The sequence below is a fragment of the Petromyzon marinus genome, chromosome 82 (assembly GCF_048934315.1).
Source record: "Petromyzon marinus isolate PM22_M1 ecotype Great Lakes invasive population chromosome 82, UKy_Petmar_22M1.pri1.0, whole genome shotgun sequence".
Classification (NCBI taxonomy): Eukaryota; Metazoa; Chordata; class Hyperoartia; order Petromyzontiformes; family Petromyzontidae; genus Petromyzon; species Petromyzon marinus.
The window spans coordinates 6,331,116-6,344,448 of NC_133747.1; the positions used below are offsets into that span (position 1 = coordinate 6,331,116).

General features: G+C 53.3%; 1 protein-coding gene across 1 annotated transcript in view; it reads left to right on the plus strand.

Moving 5' to 3' along the window:
* The window catches only part of LOC116958740 (uncharacterized), a 160,949-nt gene that overhangs the window by 121,447 nt on the left and 26,169 nt on the right, over positions 1-13,333 (plus strand). Inside the window, exons 32-34 of the mRNA XM_076057484.1 lie at positions 219-358; positions 3,085-3,360; positions 8,562-12,855. Of these exons, the coding sequence (XP_075913599.1) occupies positions 219-358; positions 3,085-3,360; positions 8,562-12,855 (4,710 nt within the window). The remainder of the gene's footprint in view (positions 1-218; positions 359-3,084; positions 3,361-8,561; positions 12,856-13,333) is intronic.

Sequence of the window (13,333 nt, forward strand, 5' to 3'; positions counted from 1 at the left end):
GCGATGTGTCTACACTACACTATACACTACTACACTATACACTACTACACTATACACTACTACACTATACACTACTACACTATACACTACTACACTATACACTACTACACTATACACTACACTATACACTACTACACTATACACTACACTATACACTACACTACTACACTACACTATACACTACTACACTACACTATACACTACGTGTCTGTCTGTAGGTGTCGTCGTGTTTATTGGAGCACAGTCCACGCTGGACGGCGATGTGTCTACACTTGCCGCATTCTGGAATTCCGTCCCAAGCCCGCGGCTCCGGACGTGAACAGCACCCAGTCACACAGCACGGAGACACACGCACGGGGTGAGCACAGGCACGCACGCACAGGCACACACACACAGGCACGCACGCACAGGCACGCACACACAGGCACGCACACACGCACAGGCACGCACGTGCTGTGTTAGCGAGTTGCAGCAGCAGCAGCTCCTATGAAGGCTACCGGCACTGTGGCTACACACACTACACCATCACCACCACTACACCACCACTACACCACCATCACTACACCACCACCATCACTACACCACCACCACTACACCACCACCATTACACCACCACCATCACTACACCACCACCACTACACCACCACCACTACACCAGCACCACTACACCACCACCACCACTACACCACTACACCATCACTACACCACCACTACACCACCACTACACCACCACTACACCACCACCACTACACCACCACTACACCATCACTACACCACCACCACTACACCACCACTACACCACCACCACACCATCACCACCACTCCACCACCACTACACCACCACTACACCACCACCACACCATCACCACCACTACACCACCACTACACCATCACTACACCATCACTACACTACCACCACTACACCACCACCACTACACCACCACACCACCACACCATCACCACTACACCACGGTGGTGGTGGGCGGTGGTGGTGGGTGGTGGGTGGTGGTGGTGGTGGTGGGTGGTGGTGGTGGTGGTGGGTGGTGGTGGTGGGTGGTGGTGGTGAGCGGTGGTGGTGGGTGGTGGTGGTGGGTGGTGGTGGTGGTGGTGGGGGGGATGAAGGCAGGAAGGGCGGCGGCCTCCTTCTCCGCGCTGATTGGCCCTGAGGCTCTCCCTGGAGGGGTTGAAGGAGACCAGGAGCCTCGAGCCGGGAAGATGAGAAAGGAATTCCGTCAAAAGTCTATGAGGGAGGGCGCTGGTGGGGGGGGGAGATGTATGTGGTGGGGGGGTGTAGTGGGGGGGTGTATGTAGTGGAGGGGGGTGTATGTAGTGGGGGGGGAAGATGTATGTGGTGGGGGGGTGTAGTGGGGGGGTGTATGTAGTGGGGGGGGGTGTATGTAGTGGGGGGGTGTATGTAGTGGGGGGTGTATGTAGTGGGGGGTGTATGTAGTGGGGGGTGTATGTAGTGGGGGGTGTATGTGGTGGGGGGTGTATGTAGTGGGGGGTGTATGTAGTGGGGGGTGTATGTGGTGGGGGGTGTATGTAGTGGGGGGTGTATGTAGTGGGGGGTGTATGTAGTGGGGGGTGTATGTAGTGGGCGGGGAAGATGTATGTGGTGGGGGGGTGTTTGTAGTGGGGGGGTGTATGTAGTGGGGGTGTATGTAGTGGGTGGAGGTGGGGGGTGTATGTAGTGGGGGGGGTGTATGTGGTGGGGGGGTGTAGTGGGGGGGTGCATGTAGTGGGGGGGTGCATGTAGTGGGGGGGTGTATGTAGTGGGGGGGTGTATGTAGTGGGTGGGGGGTGTATGTAGTGGTGGGGGTGTATGTAGTGGGGGGGGGGTGTGTATGTAGTGGGGGGGTGTATGTAGTGGGGGGGGTGTATGTAGTGGGGGGGGTGTATGTAGTGGGTGGTGTGTTTGTAGTGGGGGGTGTATGTAGTGGGGGGGTGTATGTAGTGGGGGGGTGTATGTAGTAGGGGGTGTATGTAGTGGGGGGTGTATGTAGTGGGGGGTGTATGTAGTGGGGGGTGTATGTAGTGGGTGGGGGGTGTATGTAGTGGGTGGGTGTAGTGGGGGGGTGCATGTAGTGGGGGGGTGTATGTAGTGGGGGGGTGTATGTAGTGGGTGGGGGGTGTATGTAGTGGTGGGGGTGTATGTAGTGGGGGGGGGTGTATGTAGTGGGTGGGTGTATGTAGTGGGTGGGGGGTGTATGTAGTGGGTGGGGGGTGTATGTAGTGGTGGGGGTGTATGTAGTGGGGGGGGGTGTGTATGTAGTGGGTGGGTGTATGTAGTGGGGGGGTGTATGTAGTGGGGGGGGTGTATGTAGTGGGGGGGGTGTATGTAGTGGGTGGTGTGTTTGTAGTGGGGGGTGTATGTAGTGGGGGGGTGTATGTAGTGGGGGGGTGTATGTAGTGGGGGGTGTATATAGTGGGGGGTGTATGTAGTGGTGGGGGTGTATGTAGTGGGGGGGGGGTGTGTATGTAGTGGGTGGGTGTATGTAGTGGGTGGGGGGTGTATGTAGTGGGTGGGGGGTGTATGTAGTGGGGGGGGGTGTGTATGTAGTGGGTGGGAGGTGTATGTAGTGGGTGGGGGGTGTATGTAGTGGGGGGGTGTATGTAGTGGGGGGGTGTATGTAGTGGGGGGGGTGTATGTAGTGGGTGGTGTGTTTGTAGTGGGGGGTGTATGTAGTGGGGGGGTGTATGCAGTGGGGGGGGTGTATGTAGTGGGTGGGGGGTGTATGTAGTGGGTGGGGGGTGTATGTAGTGGGTGGGGGGTGTATGTAGTGGGTGGGGGGTGTATGTAGTGGGTGGGGGGTGTATGTAGTGGGTGGGGGGTGTATGTAGTGGGTGGAGGTGGGGGGTGTATGTAGTGGGTGGAGGTGGGGGGTGTATGTAGTGGGTGGAGGTGGGGGGTGTATGTAGTGGGTGGAGGTGGGGGGTGTATGTAGTGGGTGGAGGTGGGGGGTGTATGTAGTGGGTGGAGGTGGGGGGTGTATGTAGTGGGTGGGGGGTGTATGTAGTGGGGGTGTGTGGGTGGGTCCGAGGGGGAGTCTCTCACCGTCACCGCCACCTCCTCTCGCCCCCCAGACGACTCGGCCGGGGCGGCCGAGTCGGTGCCGGCGCTGGCGGCGTTGGCGGCGGCGGCCGCCGCCGCGGCGGCCGGCCGGGGGGCCGGGCCGTCGGCCGAGGCCTGCGGCAAGGCCCCGTCTAGCGGCAAGGCCCCGTCTAGCGGCAAGGCCCCGTCTAGCGGCAAGGCCCCGTCTAGCGGCAAGGCCCCTGCCTCTCCTCGCGGCGGCGGCGGTGGCGGTGGCGGTGACGCCGCTGCGGCCAAGGCCGCTGCCGTGCCCTCGTACGAGCACCCTGGTGAGGATATGCACACAGCACCAAATACACGCTGCGCTATAAACTACGCTACACTATACACTACGACGCTACATTGTAGACTACTACACTACATTGTATACTACTACACTACCTTGTATACTACCACACTACGTTATATACTACTACACTACATTATATACTACTACACTACATTATACACTACTACACTACCTTGTATACTACCACACTACGTTATATACTACTACACTACATTATATACTACTACACTACATTGTATACTACTACACTACATTATATACTACTACACTACATTATACACTACGACACTACATTGTAGACTACTACACTACATTATACACTACGACACTACATTATATACTACTACACTACATTATATACTGCTACACTACATTATATACTACTACACTACATTATATACTACTTCACTACATTGTAGACTACTACACTACATTATATACTACTACACTACATTATATACTACTACACTACATTATACACTACTACACTACATTATATACTACTACACTACATTGTATACTACTACACTACATTGTATACTACTACACTACATTATATACTACTACACTACATTGTATACTACTACACTACATTATATACTACTACACTACATTGTATACTACTACACTACATTGTATACTACTACACTACATTGTATACTACTACACTACATTATATACTACTACACTACATTATATACTACTACACTACATTATACACTACTACACTACATTATATACTACGACACTACATTGTAGACTACTACACTACATTGTAGACTACTACACTACATTATATACTACGACACTACATTATACACTACTACACTACATTGTATACTACTACACTACATTATATACTACTACACTACATTATATACTACTACACTACATTATATACTACTACACTACATTATACACTACTACACTACATTATATACTACGACACTACATTGTAGACTACTACACTACATTGTAGACTACTACACTACATTATACACTACTACACTACATTATATACTACTACACTACATTATATACTACTACACTACATTATACACTACTACACTACATTATATACTACGACACTACATCGTAGACTACTACACTACATTATACACTACTACACTACATTGTATACTACTGCACTACATTATACACTACTACACTGCATTATACATTACTACACTACATTGTAGACTACTACACTACATTATATACTACTACACTACATTGTAGACTAATACACTACATTATACACTACTACACTACATTATATACTACTACACTACATTATATACTACTACACTGCATTATATACTACTACACTACATTATATACTACTACACTACATTATATACTACACTACATTATACACTACTACACTACATTGTAGACTACTACACTACATTATATACTACTACACTACATTGTATACTAATACACTACATTGTAGACTACTACACTACATTGTATACTACAACTATACTACATTGTAGACTACTACACTACATTATACACTACTACACTACATTGTAGACTACTACACTACATTATATACTACTACACTACATTATACACTACTACACTACATTATATACTACTACACTACATTATACACTACGACACTACATTGTAGACTACTACACTACATTATATACTACTACACTACATTATATACTACTACACTACATTATATACTACTACACTACATTATATACTACTACACTACATTATATACTACTACACTACATTATACACTACTACACTACATTGTATACTACTAAACTACATTATATACTACTACACTACATTATATACTACTACACTACATTATATACTACTACACTACATTATATACTACTACACTACATTGTAGACTACTACACTAGATTATATACTACTACACTACATTATACACTACTACACTACATTATATACTACTACACTACATTATATACTACTACACTACATTATATACTACTACACTACATTTTATACTACTACACTACATTATACACTACTACACTACATTGTAGACTACTACACTACATTATATACTACTACACTACATTATATACTACTACACTACATTATACACTACTACACTACATTATATACTACTACACTACATTATATACTACACTACATTGTAGACTACACTACATTATACACTACTACACTACATTATTCATTACTACACTACATTATATACTACTACACTACATTATACACTACTCCACTACATTATACACTACTACACTACATTATACACTACTACACTACATTATACACTACTACACTACATTATAGACTACTACACTACATTGTAGACTACTACACTACATTGTAGACTTCTACACTACATTGTATACTACTACACTACATTATACACTACTACACTACATTATACACTACTACACTACATTATACACTACTACATTATACACTACTACACTACATTATACACTACTACACTATACACTACTACACTGTACACTACTACACTATACACTACTACACTACACTATACACTACTACACTATACACTACTACACTACACTATACACTACTACACTCTACACTACACACTACTACACTATACACTACTACACTATACACTACACTACTACACTATACACTACACTATACACTACACTATACACTACTACACTATACACTACACTATACACTACTACACTATACACTCCTACACTACTACACTACACTACTACACTATACACTACACTACTACACTATACACTACACTACTACACTATACACTACACTATACACTACACTATACACTACTACACTATACACTACACTACCCTATACACTCCTACACTATACACTCCTACACTACCACTCTACACTACTACACTATACACTACTACACTATACACTACTACACTATACACTACACTATACACTACACTATACACTACTACACTATACACTACTACACTATACACTACACTATACACTACACTATACACTACTACACTATACACTACTACACTGTACACTACTACACTATACACTACTACACTATACACTACTACACTATACACTACTACACTACACACTATACTATACACTACTACACTATACACTACTACATTATACACTACACTACTACACTATACTAGACTACACTATACACTACTACACTATACACTACACTATACACTACTACACTATACGCTACACTATACTATACACTACTACACACTATACACTACTACACTACACTATACACTACTACACTACACTCTACACTACTACACTACACTACTACACTATACACTACACTACTACACTATACACTACTACACTATACACTACACTATACACTACTACACTATACACTACTACACTATACACTACTACACTATACACTACTACACTACTACACCATACACTATACATTTCTACACTATACACTACACTATACACTACTACACTATACACTACTACACTATACACTACACTATACACTACACTATACACTACTACACTATACACTACTACACTGTACACTACTACACTATACACTACTACACTATACACTACTACACTATACACTACTACACTACACACTGTACTATACACTACTACACTATACACTACTACACTATACACTACACTACTACACTATACTAGACTACACTATACACTACTACACTATACACTACACTATACACTACTACACTATACACTACACTATACTATACACTACTACACACTATACACTACTACACTACACTATACACTACTACACTACACTCTACACTACTACACTACTACACTATACACTACACTACTACACTATACACTACTACACTATACACTACACTATACACTACTACACTATACACTACTACACTATACACTACTACACTATACACTACTACACTACACTACTACACTATACACTACTACACTATACACTACTACACTATACACTACTACACTATACACTACACTACACTACTACACTATACACTACTACACTACACTATACACTACTACACTATACACTACTACACTATACACTACTACACCATACACTATACACTTCTACACTATACACTACTACACTATACACTACTACACTATACACTACTACACTATACACTACACTATACACTACTATACTATACACTACTACACTATACACTACTACACTACACACTATACTATACACTACTACACTATACACTACTACACTATACACTACACTACTACACTATACTAGACTACACTATACACTACTACACTATACACTACTACACTATACACTACTACACTATACACTACACACTACTACACTATACACTACTACACTATACACTACTACACTATACACTACTACACTATACACTACTACACTACACTATACACTACTACACTATACACTACTACACTATACACTACTACACTACACTATACACTACATTATACACTACTACACTATACACTACTACACTATACACTACTACACTACACCATACACTACAGTACTACACTACTACACTATACACTACACTATACACTACTACACTATACACTACTACACTACACTATACACTACTACACTATACACTACTACACTATACACTACTACACTATACACTACTACACTATACACTACTACACTATACACTACTACACTACACACTATACTATACACTACACTATACACTACTACACTATACACTACTACACTATACACTACTACACTATACACTACTACACTATACACACTACTACACTATACACTACTACACTACACTATACACTACTACACTATACACTACTACACTATACACTACTACACTATACACTACTACACTACACTATACACTACTACACTATACACTACTACACTACACTATACACTACTACACTATACACTACTACACCATACACTACTACACTACACACTATACACTACACTATACACTGCTACACTACTACACTACACTATACACTACTACACTACACTATACACTACTACACTACACTATATACTACACACTACACTACTACACTACACTACACACTACTACACTATACACTACTACACTATACACTACTACACCCTACACTACTACACTACACTATACACCACCCCAGCACACCCCCCGACGGCACCCCCGGTGCGTGCCCCCCCAGGGAGTCCTCCCCGCCGAGCGTCCCACATCATCATGGTGAGCGATGAGTCGGTCTCCCCGGTGCGGCGGCGGATCCCCGCCCGCAAGCCGCACTACCTCCTGTCGCCGCCGGGCCCGGCACGGCCGCCCCGGATCACCGCCGCCGCCGCCTCCTCGTCCACCTCCTCGTCCACCTCCTCGTCCTCGTCGGCGTCGTCCGGATCGACGTTGGCGGCTGTGCACGTAGCCCATCACCACCAGCAGCAGCAGCAGCAGCAGGAGAAGCATCAGCAGCATCAGCAGCAGCATCACCACCTGCAGCAGCAGCAGGAGATGCAGCAGCAGCAACAGCAGCAGCAGCAGCATCAGCAGCAGCAACAGCAGCAGCAGCAGCAGCATCAGCAGCTGCAGGGGAAGCCACTGGGCAGGAGTCCAACTCAGCCACCTGAGCTGCACAGGAGCAGCGATCAGTCGCTGCTGCTGCATTGCGGTGGCGACGATGTCGTCGGTGGTGGTGTTGGTGGTGTCGGTGTTGGTGGTGGTGTCGGTAGTGTTGGTGGTGGTGTTGTTGGTGGTGGTGTTGGTGGTGGTGTTGGTGGTGTTGGTGGTGGTGGTGTTGGTGGTGTTGTTGGTGGTGGTGTTGGTGTTGGTGTCTCCGTTGACGAGGGGATGGCCCAGTGCCTTGACTTGGTTGGGCTGCTCAATCACGATCAGCTGCATCATCATCATCATCATCAGCAGCTGCATCATCATCATCAGCTACATCATCATCCTCCAACGGGCGACGAGGAGACCCCCCACCACCACGCTCCTGCCCCCCCCCACCAATCTCCGCCCCCCCACCAATCTCCCCCCACCACCACCACCGCCACCGCCGCCCACCACCACCATCCCCAGCCGGACTGCGAGCTCTCGGTGCTCGCCCCGTTCAGCTCGCCTGACCTGCGGCTGCTGAGCGTCGTGGCCATGTCCATCGGGGCCGGGGCCGGCGAGGCCCTCGCCCCGCCGCCGCTGCCGCCGCTGCCGCCGCCCCCGCCGCGGGCCCCGGCGGGGGCGGTGTCCGTCGTTCCGGCCAGGTACCAGTTTGCGTTGGAGGAGCTGGCGGCGGACAGGGAGGACGACCCGGAGCGGCGCTCTCGGCCCGCGCCCCTCCCGCAGAGTCCGCCCAGGCGGCTTCCGTGCCACCACCCCGGCGGCCTTCCCTCCGGTCGCCACGGCGACGAGGCGGCGTCGGCGCTGGCCGACCCGGAGCTCCACCTCCTGCTGGACGAGATGCTGCAGCAGCAGCTGCTGCAGCAGCAGCAGCAGCAACAGCAGCAGCAGCAACAGCAGCTGCTGCAGCAGCAGCAACAGCAGCAGCAACAGCAACAGCAGCAGCAGCAACAGCAGCTGCAGCAGCAACAACAACAGCAACAGCTGCAGCAGCAACAGCAACAGCAGCAACAGCAGCAGCAACAGCAGCAGCAGCTGCAGCAGCAGCAACAACAGCAGCAACAGCAGCTGCTGCAGCTGCAGCAACAGCAGCAGCAACAGCAGCAGCAACAGCAGCAGAGTGACGACGCCGCCGTTGATGAGCCGCCGTCGGCGCTGCCGGCGGCGGCTCGGACTCCTTCCTCGGACGACGGCGACAGCGGCGGCCGCTACTCCGCTTTGCCGCGCCTCGTCTTCTCCGACGTCGTCGGCGATCTTCGCTCGCCACCGCCGCCGCTATCGGCGGTGGCGGCGGTAGCGGCGGAGGAGGAGGAGGAGGAGGAGGAGGTGGAGGTGCGGATCGGCGGGCAGGTGGACGGCGCGGACGACGGGGACGGGGACGGGGACGGCGAGGCGGCGGTCGCGAGCGGCAGCGGCGCCGGCGCGGCGGCGGCGGCCGCGGGAGTCGAGCGGCTTGCGGCCGGGACGACGGCCGGCGGCAAGGCCTCCGGCGGGGACCCCGGCGGAGCCGACGGCGGCGACGGTGCCACCGCTGCCGCGAGCGACGCCGCCACCGCCGGTGGTTGCGGTGTTGCCGGCGACGCTGCCGCGGCTGCTTCTGGTGGTGGCGGCGGCGGCTGCGGCGATGCCGCCACCGCCGCCTCCACCGCCACCGCCGCCTCCGCCGCCTCCACCGCCGCCGCCGCCTCCACCGCCTCCACCGCCTCCACCGCCTCCACCGCCGCCACCTCCCTCCACCTGCCGGTCTCCATTGCCCAGCTGCTGCTCACGGACCCCAAACTTCAGTCGAGCTTCGTGGACCTCCGGCGAGCCGCGGGTGGCGCCGGCGGCGCCGCCGGCAGACGCCAGCTGCGCCGGACCCACAGCCTCGACTGCCGCGCCGGCGCCGGCGCCCGTGGCGGCGGCGGCGGCGGCGGCGGCGTGGGGAGACCGGAGCCGATCGGTCGCCGTAGTCGGAGCGTTCCGGCGGCCGCGGCCGTCGCCGTGGCGAGTTGCCACGGCGACGCCCTCCACGAGGAGGAGGAGGAGGAGGAGGAGGGGGGGCCAGGGGACAATTCCACAGCGACCGCGGGGACTGCGGCTACTCCGATTACCGCGGGGACCGTGGCAACTTCGGTTACCGTGGCGGATGCAGGGCCTTCAAGGACCGTAGAAACCTCGGGGACCGTGGCAACTGCGGCTACTCCGGTTGCCGTGGCGACTGCGGCAACTGCGGCTACTCCGATTACCGCGGTGGCCACGGGGACCGCGGCAACTTCGGGGGCCGTGGTTACCGTGGCGACCGCGCCGACTCCGGTCACCGCGCCGCCGCCGCCGCCGATCTTCACGCTCTCCTCGTCGCCCCTGGCCTGGTCGTTCGCGCCGCCGCCACCGCCGTTCCCACCGGCGGCGGCGGCGCTCCCCAACGGCCACGGAGCTCCGCCGGCGACGGCGGCACCCTCGGCGGCTCCTCCGGTGCCGCCCGACGCTTCGCCGCCCCCTAACCCCCCCCCCCGCGTCTTCCTCGTCTCGGCCGACGGCTCCGGCGCCGGCCTCGTGTCCCCGGCGCCGGCGCCGGCGGCGGCGGCGGCGGCGGCGGCGTTCCTCGGCAAGCTGCCCGACGGCACCGCCCAGCCGGCGCCCCACGCCATGCCGCAGCCGCTGGTGCTGTTCGGCAGCCAGCACCGGCAGTACCACCAGCACCAGCTGCTCGCCGGCGTGGGCGGCGCCGGCAACTCCAACGTCACCATCATCTCTCTGCCTTCGTCCGTGATGCACCACCACCACCAGCACCAGCAGCAGCAGCAGCAGCAGCAGCTGATGATGTCGCCCGAGGCCGCCGCTGGCTTCGACCGCGCCCTGCCCGCCGCCGGCGGTGCCGGCAACTTCATGCTGCGCTTCCTGGCGGTCGGCTCGCCGCTCAACTTCGCGCCTCCGCCGCCTCCGCCGCCTCCGCCGCCTCCCGGCGCTGCCAAAATCCTGCAGCAGCAGCAGCAGCAGCAGCGGCGGCAGTTTGCCGCGATGCCGGGGCTCTGCGGCGGCGTCGGCGGCGCCAGGCCGGCGCTTCCTCCGCCGTCGCCGGATCCGTCGCGGAATTCCTGCGGATTCGGCGGCAGCGGCGCCGGCGCCGCCACCACCACGGTGGCCGCCACCGCCATCGCCACGACGACGGCATCCGGCGTCGGCACAGTCACCGCCGCCGCCGCCGCCGCAGCGGCAGCGGCAGGAAGTGGGCGGCTTGCGCCCGTCCCTGGCGGCGGTGCCGCCGCTACCGCCTCCTCGCTGTGGAACCCGTTTGGCGCGGCGCTGGCAGCCGCCGCCACCGCCACCACGACCACCGCCACGGCTGCCGCCGCCAGGCGGCCGAAGCCCAAACAACAACCACAGCAGCAGCAGCAGCAGCAGCCCCCGCCGACGCCGCAGCAGCCACAGCAGCAGCAGCAGCAGCCGCAGCAGCAGCAGCAGCAGCAGCCACAGCAGCCACAGCAGCCGCAAAAGGCGGCAAGTGCCAGGGCGCCGACGCCGGTGCCGTTGCCGGCGCCGTCGTTTGCCCCGGCGGGCAAGCTCGCGGAGAGCTGCCAACTGGGCCTGGAGTCGCTGTGCCGGGTCTTCCGCGCCGGCGGTGAATTCCTGCCGTCGCCCTCGCAGCTGCCGCAGCCGCAGCAGCCACAGCAGCCACAGCAGCAGCAGCAGCAGCCACAGCAGCAGCCTCCTGCTGCTGTGGCTGCTCCGGCTTCTCAGGCTGCTCAGGCTGCTCAGGCTGCTGCTGCTCAGGCTGCTGCTGCTGCTGCTGCTGCTGCTGCGGGCGGCGACGCGAGGGGCAGGAAGAGGTGGAGGGACGGCGGCTCTGCTGGCGCCCGCGGCGGTGCCGGTGATGAGTCTGGAGCAGCGGGAACGCAGCACGGGTGAGAGAGGGGATGTGTGGTTGTGTGTGTGTGTGTGCGTGTGCGTGTGTGTGTGGGGAGCGATAGTGTAGCGGTTAGCGCGCTGCACTATGAACCTGGCGACCCGGGTTCGATTCCCGCTCACGGCCAACACCAGTGACGATTATCTGAACCGGTCCCGGGCCTCCCCTAGGTCGACTCAGCCTCAAATGAGTACCTGGTGCGGTGTGTAAACATTGCCACTGGGGAGACAAAGGCGGTCGGGCGTGGTGCTGGCCACCCACCCCCTCGTGTACCGTTCTGGCCTTCATAGGTGCTCGCTAACAGCACTTGCCCCTACAGTCTGTTAAGGCTATATGGGGGATCTTTGTTTGATCTTTGTGTGTGTGCCTGCCTCTGCGTGTGCGTAGGTGTCCGTGTGTTGGTTGTGCGTGTCTGCGCGGGTGCCTCCGGACGGGTGCGAGTAGCTTGGCGGAAAGCCGCGGGAAAAAAAATATCC